General features: G+C 53.3%; 1 protein-coding gene across 3 annotated transcripts in view; it reads right to left on the bottom strand.

Annotated features, from left to right (window-relative positions):
• Positions 1-12053, bottom strand: part of ECE1 (endothelin converting enzyme 1) — a 117391-nt gene that overhangs the window by 30650 nt on the left and 74688 nt on the right. For all 3 annotated transcript variants that reach the window (XM_024125431.3, XM_024125430.3, XM_028487764.2), the window contains 2 exons: positions 11087-11299; positions 90-211 (listed from right to left, as the gene is read on the bottom strand). In XM_024125431.3, the coding sequence (XP_023981199.1) occupies positions 90-211; positions 11087-11299 (335 nt within the window). The remainder of the gene's footprint in view (positions 1-89; positions 212-11086; positions 11300-12053) is intronic.

Here is a 12053-nt window from a genome sequence, read left to right as displayed (position 1 = left end):
GGGGTAGGGGGCAGGAGATGGGGGGCAGGGGGCAGGAGGAGATGGGGGAAAGGGGCAGGGGCAGGAGGAGATGGGGCGTAGGGGTTCACCTTCTCGATCAGCTCCATCAAGGGTTTGGCCTTGAGCTCCTCAATCCTGGTTTCGTTCATACATGCACCGTAGTATACCTGGGCCTTCCTTTCTGCCTCACTCACACTGGCCGTGGAGTTTTCTGGAACGACAAGGGACAGCAGTTTGCAACACACCCCCATTTGCACACTGGGTGGCCCTGGGCGAGTCCCTCTGGAGCCTCGGTGTTCTCAGCTGGGACTTGGGCCTGTCAGAGCAGGTGAGGAACCGCCGCGGTGGGCATCTGACCGCCCTGGGCAGACTGGAGGGCTCCTCAATCGCTGAGCACAGGTAAGGAGAGGAGACTGTGCTTCTCCCCTTCTGTTGGATGGGTTCTCAGACGTGTCCCTGGCCTGGCAGCACGGGCCACCCAACGGGAGGAGAGTCTTCCTTCCCTGCTGGCTAGCGTGTGATCCAGACACCCCGGCCCGGTGCGTGGGACAGAGATCTGTCTGTTGTTTTTTTTTTCAGATCCCAGAGAACCTTTCTTGTGGTAAAGACAGGGCTTGGACGGAAGCTTTAAGGCCTTGGTCATTACAAACTGACTCTCCGCTTCTTCCTCAGAGGCGCCGGGCTTGTTCGTCAGACTGAGAGCTGACTCAGAGGCCCTTTGCCATGTCCCTTCCTGTCCCCCACAAACAGCATCTCAGTCCCTGACACTGGGACACCCGGGAGCCTCTGTCCCTTCTCCTTGTCCTTGGTGCCCTGGTCGGGATGCCACCCGCTGACGCCACGCTCCTGCATGGGCACAAGTGGGGGCAGTGTCCCATCTACAGCCAGCGAAGGTGACGGCTTCCTGCTGTCCAGGGCACAGAGGCTCTGCCTTTCTCTCAGAGCCCTGCTCCAGACCTCCGCCCCCGCCATTCGTTTTGCCGCCCAGCCCCCCTTGGGGAACTCCTCACTGCTCTGGCCACTTTTCCTCTTTTCATTCTCATCCCTCCTGGACCCCGAAACCCCTTCCTTTGCTTCCTTTTTCGGCAGAGCTTTATCCATTCATTCACTAAGTGGGTACTAGCCGCTCACTCTGTGTTAGGCTCTGTGCCAGCTTTGGGGACACAAAAGACAACGTCCGTGTCTCCATGGAGCTTCCTTTCCAGTGTGAGGACACAAGTAACAAACAAGTAAACACATAAAGAAAAAGCTCCCCCTGGCCTTCTGCATAGGATACTGTCAAACCGCACCCAGCCTTCAAGGCCTCTCAGAGGCCATCTTGCCTATGAAGCTTCTCCTGAGAGGTTCATTCACGAAGGGCCTCAACACTGAGCACCTGCTGGGTGCCAGGCACTGGGCTGGCCACTAGGTTTTTTTTTTTTTTTTTTTTTTGTGGTATGCGGGCCTCCCTCTGTTGTGGCCTCTCCCGTTGCGGAGCACAGGCTCCGGACGCGCAGGCGCAGCGGCCATGGCTCACGGGCCCAGCCGCTCCGCGGCATGTGGGATCCTCCCAGACCGGGGCGCGAACCCGGTTCCCCTGCATCGGCAGGCGGACGCGCAACCACTGCGCCACCAGGGAAGCCCTGGCCACTAGGCTTTACGGACACGAGTAAGACCCGCTCCTGCCTCCAGGGAGCTCATGGTCAAATGGTGACACATGCATGCAAAGATATGACCTCAAGACAAGACAGTGCTTTGACGAACGCAAATGGTTCTGGAACCCAGAGGAAAGTCATGCCCTTTGGTGGAGTGGGGAGGGGAGGTGGTGGGGCGTTTCTCCAGAGGATGTTCTATGATTTGAGCTGGTTCTGAAAGAGGAAAAGTTACCCACCAGGTAGAAATGAGGGGAAAGGGTACTGGGTTTGGGGCGAGTGGACAGTATAAGGAAAAGCAAGGAAGCATAAAAGGGCATGGGAGAAAAGAAATGTTTGGTGTAGCCTGTTTCAAAAGGGCTGGAGTCATTTCCTGACCAGCCTAATTAGCTTTCCCAGCCCCTCTCCCGAGAGCTCCTCTGCCCCCCACTTCTTACCATGAACAGCATCACGGGTGTCAATTGGTCTGAGAGCATCAGCCCCCGTCTTGCTGCAGTCAGGGTGACAGCCCTCAACAGGGGATGGGACAAGCCTGGGGCTAGTTGAAGGGAGATACAGACACAGAGGTCCAGGGGCCTGTGTGCTGAGGGTCTGTGGAGGGCACACACAGCCCTGGAGGCCACAGGCAACAACTGCTGAGCCCTGAAAACACCCGAGTGTGCCCCAGGCCCTACTGAAGCATGAGAAGAGCCTTCTGGAGGGGGAGCGCAGACGTGGGGAGAGCTGAACTTCGCCCTGCTCCTGAGACTCACGGAGCAGAACACGAGGGAAAGCAAAACCCCTCCCAGGGCCTCGTTTCTGTGACAACACCCGCCCCCAGCAGCTAGGCTTTATTTATTTATTTTCCATCTTTATTGGAGTATAATCGCTTTACGATGGTGTGTTAGTTTCTGCTGTATAACAAAGTGAATCAGCTATATCACCTAGGCTTTTGAAGAATCATCACTGCTCACCAGACTTCAGAAGCAGCATCTGACTCTGGCCATGACCCTGAAATGCCAGGCCAGTGTCCAGTGAGGCGTGTTCTATGTGCTCTGGCCCACGAAAGGGCCTGGCATCTCCCTCCTCCATGGCCCCAAGGCCACCGAGATAAGAGGCCCAAAGAAAGACTCCCAAGGAACAGCCCGGCTGTGTTGATCACAGCGAGTTCCAGGCGGAACCCCCGTTCCCCAACACCTGTACACAGCCCCATATGATCGCTGAGAGGAGGGGGAATGCATCGCCTCCCTCTCTCCTTCACTGTCAAGGTCAAACTTCCTTCCTCTCAGCTCCACACCCTGGCTGTTACCTCCGCTTGTTTTCCCACAAATGTTTAGTAAGATCTGAAGGTTTGGAGGCTGCCGGGCTGGGTGTGGGGAGGCAGCAGGCAACACAGCCACGGGTCTGCTCGCACGGGGCCAGCCTGGCGGGCCAGGCAGACGGCAGCGCGAGCATTGCAAGGCATCTGATTATACGTGGGGCGACTGCTATAACGAGAAAGTCCAGGGGGCCTGGAGAGGATGGCAGGGGGAGGCCTGGGGATGAAGGATGAGCTGCACGTGGAGTGGCAGAGTGGGGGCTGTGCTGGGGCTGCCTCACCCACTAGTCCACGTCCGAGTCGCCCCTGTTCCCCCAGCACCAGCGGGCACACGGTGGCCTTCAGCGACGCTCGATGAAAGAACAGAGCTCAGGATCTGCTTCTGATGAGGAAGGATGCCCTATCTGGGGGATGAGAGGGTGATGAGCCCGGTACCGCTGGAGGCTTGCACGGGGAGGAAATGAGGCAGGCGGGGCAGGAAAGGACAGGAGTGTGACCCCACCAGGGGTTAGCACGTGTCCTCCCCCTCCCTCACCCCGGCTTCCCACGCTGACGCTGGCTGGGGCAGGAGCCCCAGGAGCAGGTAAAGCTCCTCCACTGCCCCACCGCCGCCCTCTGGCTCCTGTGCCCATCGGGACAACCCATGGCACATTCTCCACCTCCTCTCCTTCCTCCTCACTTACAGGGCATCTACTACCTGACAGGCTCCTTGGGGGACAGGAGCCGAAGCGAGATGGCCAGGTAAGAGGCCGCTGCAACAGACCAGGTGAACGATGGAGTGATGGTGGGGGCTTGGGCCAGGGTGACAGCACAAAAGGGGTGAGAAGCGGAGGGAACGTGAGAGAAACAGGAGTCAAGATGCTGCCAGGCTTCCTCGGCCTGAGCAAGGGGGTGCTAAGATGCGGAAACTGGGGATGGAGGGTAGGCTCGGGGACTGGAATAAGCAGTTCGGTTTTAGATGTTTTAAGTTTGAGATGTCTATTAAACATCCAAGTGGGGGCTTCCTTGGTGGCGCAGCGGTTGCGCGTCCGCCTGCCGATGCAGGGGAACCGGGTTCGCGCCCCGGTCTGGGAGGATCCCACGTGCCGCGGAGCGGCTGGGCCCGTGAGCCATGGCCGCTGGGCCTGCGCGTCCGGAGCCTGTGCTCCGCAACGGGAAAGGCCACAACAGAGGGAGGCCTGCATACAAAAAAAAAAAAAAAAACATCCAAGTGGAACCCTGGGGGGAGTTTATAGAGCTATTGTCTTGAATACTTTCAGTTCAAATAGGCACTGGAGTATACACATTCCTTAAAATTGCCTAGAAGGCCCTATAGCATGCATTCTATTCTAACTGGGGCAATATTGCTCCTAAAGGCGGAGAGAGAATTAGTTCTTGGATGGCAGAAACATCTTACTCTTTTTTTTTTTTTTTTTTTTTGGCCGCACCGCACAGCATGCAGGATCTTAGTTCCCCGACCAGGGATTGAACCCATGCCCTCTGCAGTGGAAGTGCGGGGTCTTAACCACTGGATCACCAGGGAAGTCCCCAGAAACATCTTATTCTTTTTATGCATACATAGAGTACAGAAACAAGCATACAGTATATCCATGGTATTAAAATTTTAGGGAGAGAGCAGTCATTAAAAAAGGTTGAGAGACACTGTCCTGGATGATTTGGGCCCTGCCACCCCTGGCTGCCAGCTCTAGCCTGTCTTCTGTTCCTTCCCTCTCGATTCCATGCTCCTACCCCAGGGCCACCGTGCTCACCGTTCCTCCTGCAGGCCACACTCTTCCCCTCACATCCTTGTGGTCTGTTCTCTCCCTTAATTCAAGCTTCTGCTCAAATGTCCCCTTCTCTGCAGGCCCATCCTTCCTGATCACCGTGGCTACCATGACCTCTCCCTTCTCTGGCCCTGCATCCTACTTGATTTTTTTCAAGGCCCTCACTGTTCACAACCATGTTAACTATTAACTCATTTATTTGTTTATTGTCTGTCTCCCCCGTGAGAATGTAAGTTCCACACACAAAAAAGACTGTTATTCCTCACAGGATCCTAGACACCTAGGGATGCTGGCACACGGTTAGTGGACAGTATGTAACTGTTGAGAGAATGAATGAAGGCATGTCTGAGAGTACCACAGAGAAAGGCATCCATCACTTCAGGCTGAGGGAGGAGGCTGGGTTTCAGAGTGAAGTCAGGCACAGTTAATTTTCTCCTGAGGAAAAGCTTGGTTTCCTTTAAGACACCCCCCGACCGTGTTTACTTCTAAGAAGCAGGGAGCAGCCCAGGAGGAATGGACAGGGCAGCAGCCAGGACCCAGCAGGGGGCCACATTTTTGAGATGGTGGCACTTCCAGGGCCCCAGTGGTCTAGAAACAATTTGGCAGCCCAGGACCAGATAATAGGACTCCCAACTGCCTGGGTACTTCCTTTTAGGGACCCCAAATTCCAGAAACTTCCTCAGTCACTTCTCCAAAGTCCCAGAGAGGAAAGATAGCATACCATTTAATCGGCCCACTTCTTCCTCTGGGAGTTTTTATTGGAACACCATTTCCCACATCACTCCTGGGGGAAACAAATGCTCCAGCAGCTGGGAGGCTACAGAGATGGGGGTATGGGGGTTCCTGGGATTCTGTGGCACTGCCACCGCCCCCCCTCTGTGCTGCAGCCAGACCGGCTGGCCAGGAGCCTGTGGGGCCCCGACTCCACATCAGGGAAGGACCAGCGTTTGTTTTAGATAAAACCACAGACACAATTCAGACAGTCCTCGGCCTCAGGAGCCCCATCCGTTGAGGGTAAGAGGGGGAGCTGATAAGGCAGTGCCTTTTTCTGTAGAAGAACAAAAATCATGATAAGACCATTCCCATTTACTGGTGACTATTGCTCGTTAGGCTGTGTGCTGGGATCTTTTCATCACCACACTGACACCCTGAGGTGGATACGGTCACCCCGTTTCATACAGAAGGAAAATGAGCTCCAGGGAGACGAACGAACTCGCCTATGGAGGCAGAGCTAATGGGCGGCACGCCGGAATTTGAACCCACGTATTTTTAAGCCTCCCGGAGAAAAAGAGCTACTTCCTCTGTGTGTGGGTATGGCTGCATGTGTGTATCTTGTCACAGCCGTTTCCACCAGTGGGTGCCAATTTATAGGCAAGAGGCTGGGTAACCGGTCCAAGGTCACACCAGTGAGTGGCTGAGGCCAGAGCAGAGGCCTAAGCTCTCTCTGCTTCCCTTTCCTCTTCTGCAGGTTGGCTTGGAAAACCAGAGGTAGATCTGAAGCAGTCCAGCCACCCCTAAGAAGCCCTGGATACCCACTCCCATCCTGGGATCAATTTATCAATCAGTCCATCTCACCACTCCCCAAACATGAAAGAAAAAGAAAGGCCTGCTGCAGCGTGATATTGGATAGAAAGCATTTCAGATGCAGAGCTTTGTCTGTAGAATTTCCAATGTGTACAGGAAGATGAAACTAGATTAGACGGTAAATATTGGAAAAACAGATCAAAATGAAAATAGAACAGATGTCACAGGGTGACATATTAACTGCCAAGTCACTGACATGGACAAATTTAATGCTACTGGAATGATTCTGTTTGTATTTTTCAGGGAGACTGGTGTCAGGAGTAGAAGGAAGGGAAACCACTAACTTTTTCTTTATGGAATCTGTGTTACTTGAATTGTTACAACAAGCAGGCATCAATTTTTTTTTTGCGTGATTAATCTTAGAATATAAAATGTAGTAAATATGACAAGTACACAAAATATAACTGTAGCTCAAGCCCGGAGAGGCCCTTGGGTATCCACAGAAGGCATAACGGGAGAAGCAGGTTTGACAAAAGTCTTGAAGGACTGGGAAGGGGTGAGGTAGGTATTCTAGATGGCAGAATAGTCTGTGCTAAAAGCACAAGCTGGAAAAGCCTAAGGCAAGGCCCAGCCTAAGGGGTGACGGGTCCAGCTATATCTTTCCTCTGATGAAGTGAGGACGCTCTTGTCTCCCCAAAGCCCACGAGGACAGCCCAAGCTGGCAGCTTGGGTGGATGGCAGAGTGTCTTTTGGGAGAGGCATCTGTGTCTCGTGCGGCTGAGGTCACCCCCCTCCAGCCAGCAGGCAGCCAGAACACACCACGGTGGCACTTGGCCCAGTTCAACCCGCCTGCTACAGACCTGCCTGGATTTCCTCTGAGGGCGCCAGAGTAAACTCACTGTTCACAGAAAGAAGCGGCTTGCCCAGGGTCACACGGCAAGCTGATGGTAATAGCTGTCCTGCCTGGCCAGCTGACACAAGCCTTATTGGCCTCTGAATTGTCCTTTTTCTCCTAGAGAAGCCACTCCCCAGCCCAGCCTGGACAGCGGGGCACCCCTGTGTGCTCCAATCCCCGCCAGCTCCAGCTCCCTCCTGAGGCCTGCTGGCTGACCCCTTTGTCTTGGGGGAGCTGAAACCAGCCTGGCCTTAAGCCCAAGAATGCACTGGCCCACACTCCTGCATATTTTGGTCACCCACTCACCTACTTCCTGCCTCTTCGGGAGTTTCCAGGTATCAAAGTCCCAGGTATCAAGGCCCACAAGTGAGGCACCGTATCCAAACCGGTTTCCGGGAGTGAGCCCAGGGAGAGGGGATGCCAGGATATGCCTTGTGGGGAAGCTCTCGGTCACTACAACATGAGGTGACCCCCAACTACTGTGTTTACCAGGCCTCGGCCAGGTCTCGCCTGGCCTGGAGAACAATATCAAGCAGCCCTGGGGGAAAGGAGGTTGGCAAACCATACTTGTGGGCTGCTCTGTGACCTCTGTGTGCACAGCGGAATCAGTAAAGAAAGAATACAGGTCTGAGGCCTCACAGGTCTGGGGCTGAAGCCCAGCTCCACCATTTCCTAGGAAATATGTTTCCTTTGTATTTGTGAGTCTCATCTGTGAAATGGGCATATACTCCATGGCGTGAATAAAATAATACAAGTAAACAACCCGGCATGGTCATGGATACACCCTACCCTATCCCTCCTTTCCTGATAAGAGGCTCTATCAGTGCTTCTATAAGAAATAAAATAAGCAATAATTACTCTTTCTTCAACCACCCAATTAATCCTTAGAACACACCTGCCAATGCTCAGAGTTAGTTCCCACTTCACAGGTGAAGGGCTGAGGCAGGCTGAGCAGCCTCTCTGTCGTCTCACAGCTTGCAGGGAGATGTCTGGGCTGGAGCTCATCCACCACCACCGAGAAGTGCAGTCCTACTCTGCCGAGCACCTACTAGGTGCCAGACTCTGTGCTAAGCACTCTGACCCATCACAGTGAGACAATACCCAGAGTAACCTTGAGTGTTAGGTGGCACTGTTATTCCCATTTCACAGATAGTGAAACTAAGTTGTAGAGAAGCTGGGTCACTCGTCCAAGGCCACACGTGATAAGCTAGCATGCTAGGGTTAGCTCCTGATATCACCGGGCCCCGGCCCCGGGGTCAGGGTTCTGGCTGCTCCGTGCCCAGCTCAGTGCACTCCCCCACCCCTACCTTGACCCTCAGGGACAGGGGGGATGTAAGGCCAGAGCCCAGGACTGCTGCCAGCGGGGTAGGGGAGGGGGATGTGCTCGGTCCTGGCCTAGACCCAAGGTCTTCCTGATAAGACCCAAGATCCTCCTAGAACCAGCAGGATCAGGACCCATGGGGGTCCTACACAAGGGGCAGTTCTGGACCTGACTGGGGAGTTAGAGGGCCCATCTGGCTTTCTCCCCCATCCCCTCTGGGTGCTAACTGCTTCCCCTGGCTGGAGTCCCTCTTCATCCTGGACTGGCAGGGTGTCCTTGGCAAGCTTAACTTTTCTCAGGTTCCTTATCCATAAAATGGGAACCACAGTTCCTAAGTCCCAGGGTAGCTGTGAGGATTAAGGAGGCAGTGGATATGATGAGCCTGGTACAGAGCACGGCACATAGCAGACACCCAGCAAGTGCCAGCCTCTTTCCTTCAGACTCTCAGAGCTCTCCGCTTCCTGCAGGCTCTCCCCAACAAGATGGGCACCTGGTAGAGGTGGTGTGGGACAGGGAAAGGACACGTGACCAGGAGTCAGGCAGTCCCAGCTCTGCCACCTGCTAGCCTGTCTTGAGGAGCTCTCTGGACTTCAGTTTCCTCATCTATCAAGCCGGGTGAGCAACAGTTTCCTAGCTCCTACCCTACAGAGTCACATAGGGTGATATCTACAAAAGAGCTCTGTAAACTGAAAAGCACTGGGCAAAGGTCAAGGGTAAATAATAATGGTAACACCAACACAGACAGCAGCCACCACAATACACCTGGCCCAGGTAAAGAGCTTTAAAGATATTTTCCCATTTAATTTTCCAAACCTGGAGGAGGCATGGTTCCCATTGTACTGATGAGACAAGAGCCCAGAGAGGTTATGTAACTGACCCAAGATCACACAGTAAGTGGCAGAACCAGGACTTGAACCCAGGTCCTGGTGACTGAAGCAGAGGCACTACCCCATCTTGTTATCCTATCTGGACTGTTCTCCTGCTTTGGTTGATGGTCCCTGCACAGTCCCTGGCTGTGTCTTCAGGTGCTGGGGAAAGGACATCCCTGAGTTTCAGTCTGGCTACCACAGACATATTTGCCTTTAGTTCTGAAATAAAAGGCTGGGTCCCCTTGCAAAGGCACTTGGGTAGCATAAAGCACACAGGGGACTTTGCCGCTCCAGACATATGGGGTTCCCTCAGCCCCGCCTTCACACACCACCCGGCTCTGTCCCTCAGGGAGACAAGCAGGGAGCTGCCAGGGGGCCCTGCCCAGCAGCTGCTGGGGGCCAAGAAGTGGTGGGTGGGTTTCACCCTGCAGCAGCCACGCCCCCTGGGGCTGAGGTGGGGAAAACAAGCAAAGGTCTCCTTAACCTAGTTTGCTTATTTCCACTTTCGTCTTAAAGACACAGTTGCCTGAAATTCATAATCATCAAATTAGACTCTTTTCCTATCTCATGGGAAGGTTTCTGTCCCTTTGGGAAGATCTGCCCCCTTTTAGGTATCTTCTTCAATTTACCTACTTTAGAGTATCAAGACTTTTTTTTTTTTTTTTTGTGGTATGCGGGCCTCCCTCTGCTGTGGCCTCTCCCGTTGCGGAGCGCAGGCTCCCGACGCGCAGGCTCAGCGGCCATGGCTCACGGGCCCAGCCGCTCCGCGGCACGTGGGATCCTCCCACACTGGGGCGCGAACCCAGTTCCCCTGCATCGGCAGGCGGATGCGCAACCACTGCGCCACCAGGGAAGCCCGAGACTTTTTTTTTTTAAAAACAATAAGTATTTGTCAAATCTACGTTCTGTCATTGATGGATTAATTGACTGGCTTTTCATGACCTAGCAGCTCCCAGCATTTAGGGTCCCAGAATGGGGCAGGGGTCAGCAGGAGACAGGTATGGTGAAGGTCTCAGCCCTGAAGGGTTTAAGTCGGGACCTCTGTAAGTTACAGCACAGGGTGTTTTGATTCCACATGGAGAAGCACCCAACAGGCAGATGTTAATTCAACAGACATTAACTAAAGATACAACTTCAAACAAGACCAACATGGGATTCTAACCTGAGGATGAAACAACCAACAAAAAGGTCAACTAGAGGTGCTGAAGGCCTAACAAGGTATAAAGATAAGAACTTTGGTTAGACGGCTTATCACGCAAGCTCGATTACCATGAGGCCAAGGAAGACTTCTGCCTACAATGAATAACTCTCAGATAAAACCGTTGTTAGGATTTTGATCAGCTCACAACCTTAAAATCTGATCTAGTGTGCTCGCCTTCATTCCTTTTGCTCATAACTTGCAAAACTCAGTCAGTACTAGGCAAAAACTAAGGAACAGCTTAAAGCCAGAAGAGCAATGACCACAGCTACCAGTTCTTGTGCACCTACTACATGCCACACATACCACGTTAATGCTTCACACATGTGCTCACTAGTTCTCGAACCTCTGCAGTTTGGGTATTATTAATCCTGTTCTCATAGATGAAGAAAGTAAGGCTCAGATAAGTAACTTGCTCAGGATCACACACCGAATGACGGGACAGACATTTAACCCAGTCTCACCTACTCCACAGCCCTTCGTCTCCCCATCCTGCCAAGCTCTTCCTTCAACCGGGCCTGGCCAGGTAGGTCCAGCGGACAGCCGTCCTCTGCAGCCCGTCCACTGGTCCCGCTGCCGGGTGCTTACCGAGGAGGTGCTTGATGATGGCTTGGTTGTGTTCCCAGAGGTTGCTGAAGGTCCCCCAGCGTGAGTGGCCGTCAGGCACGGGGTTGGCTTTGATCCAGCCGCCACAGGCATAGGTGAAGAAATCCTGGCAGGGGTCCACCATAGGGTCCATGGAGTTCAAGATGGAGCTGGTCACTGAAATGCAGGCCTCACTTAGGCACACCGAGGGGGTTCCTGGCAGGGGTTAAGGACAAGAGGCCAGTGACGGGCAGGCAGGGAAGAGGCTATGGGAGTATAGTGCAGGTGGCCTGGGGCTCTGGGGTGCTATGCCCCACCCCAGCCCTGACCAAACAGATTTGGAACTGGACAGTCACTAGACCACTACAGAGAAAAGATTTCAGTAGATTTACGATCTCCTGATGCATAAAATTAGACTTCTGTCTAGCTGCCTAAAATCCTTTCTATGGCTTTAAAAATTACCCAGAACCAAGGTGCTTCTTTTAATCAGTCCTTCCTTCCACAAATATTCATTGATTTTTTTATTATTCCCTGATGTTCAACAAATTTATTTGCTCATTCATACATTCATTTATTCAACAAAATAATTACTATCTTCCAGGTTCTTTGCAGAAGGTGTGTGTGTGGTGTGTGTGGTGTGTGCGTGTGTGGTGTGTGCGTGTGTGTGTGTGTGGTATGTGTGGTGTGTGGTATGTGTGGTGTGTGTGTGTGGTATGTGTGGTGTGTGTGTGTGGTATGTGTGGTGTGTGTGCATGGTGTGTGTGCTGTGTGTGTGTGGTATGTGTGGTGTGTGTGCATGGTGTGTGTGCTGTGTGTGTGTGGTTGTGTGTGTGGTGTGCGTGTGTGGTGTGGTGTGTGTGTGTGGTATGTGTGGTGTGTGTGTGGTGTGTGGTATGTGTGGTGTGGGTGTGGTGTGTGTGTGCGGTATGTGTGGTGTGTGGTGTGTGTGGTGTGTGGTGTGTGTGGTGTG

This window comes from Physeter macrocephalus, chromosome 3 (genome assembly GCF_002837175.3).
Source record: "Physeter macrocephalus isolate SW-GA chromosome 3, ASM283717v5, whole genome shotgun sequence".
Taxonomy (NCBI): Eukaryota; Metazoa; Chordata; class Mammalia; order Artiodactyla; family Physeteridae; genus Physeter; species Physeter macrocephalus.
The sequence above is the reverse complement of the archived record's forward strand: the minus strand, read 5'-3'. Positions and strand labels throughout refer to the sequence as shown.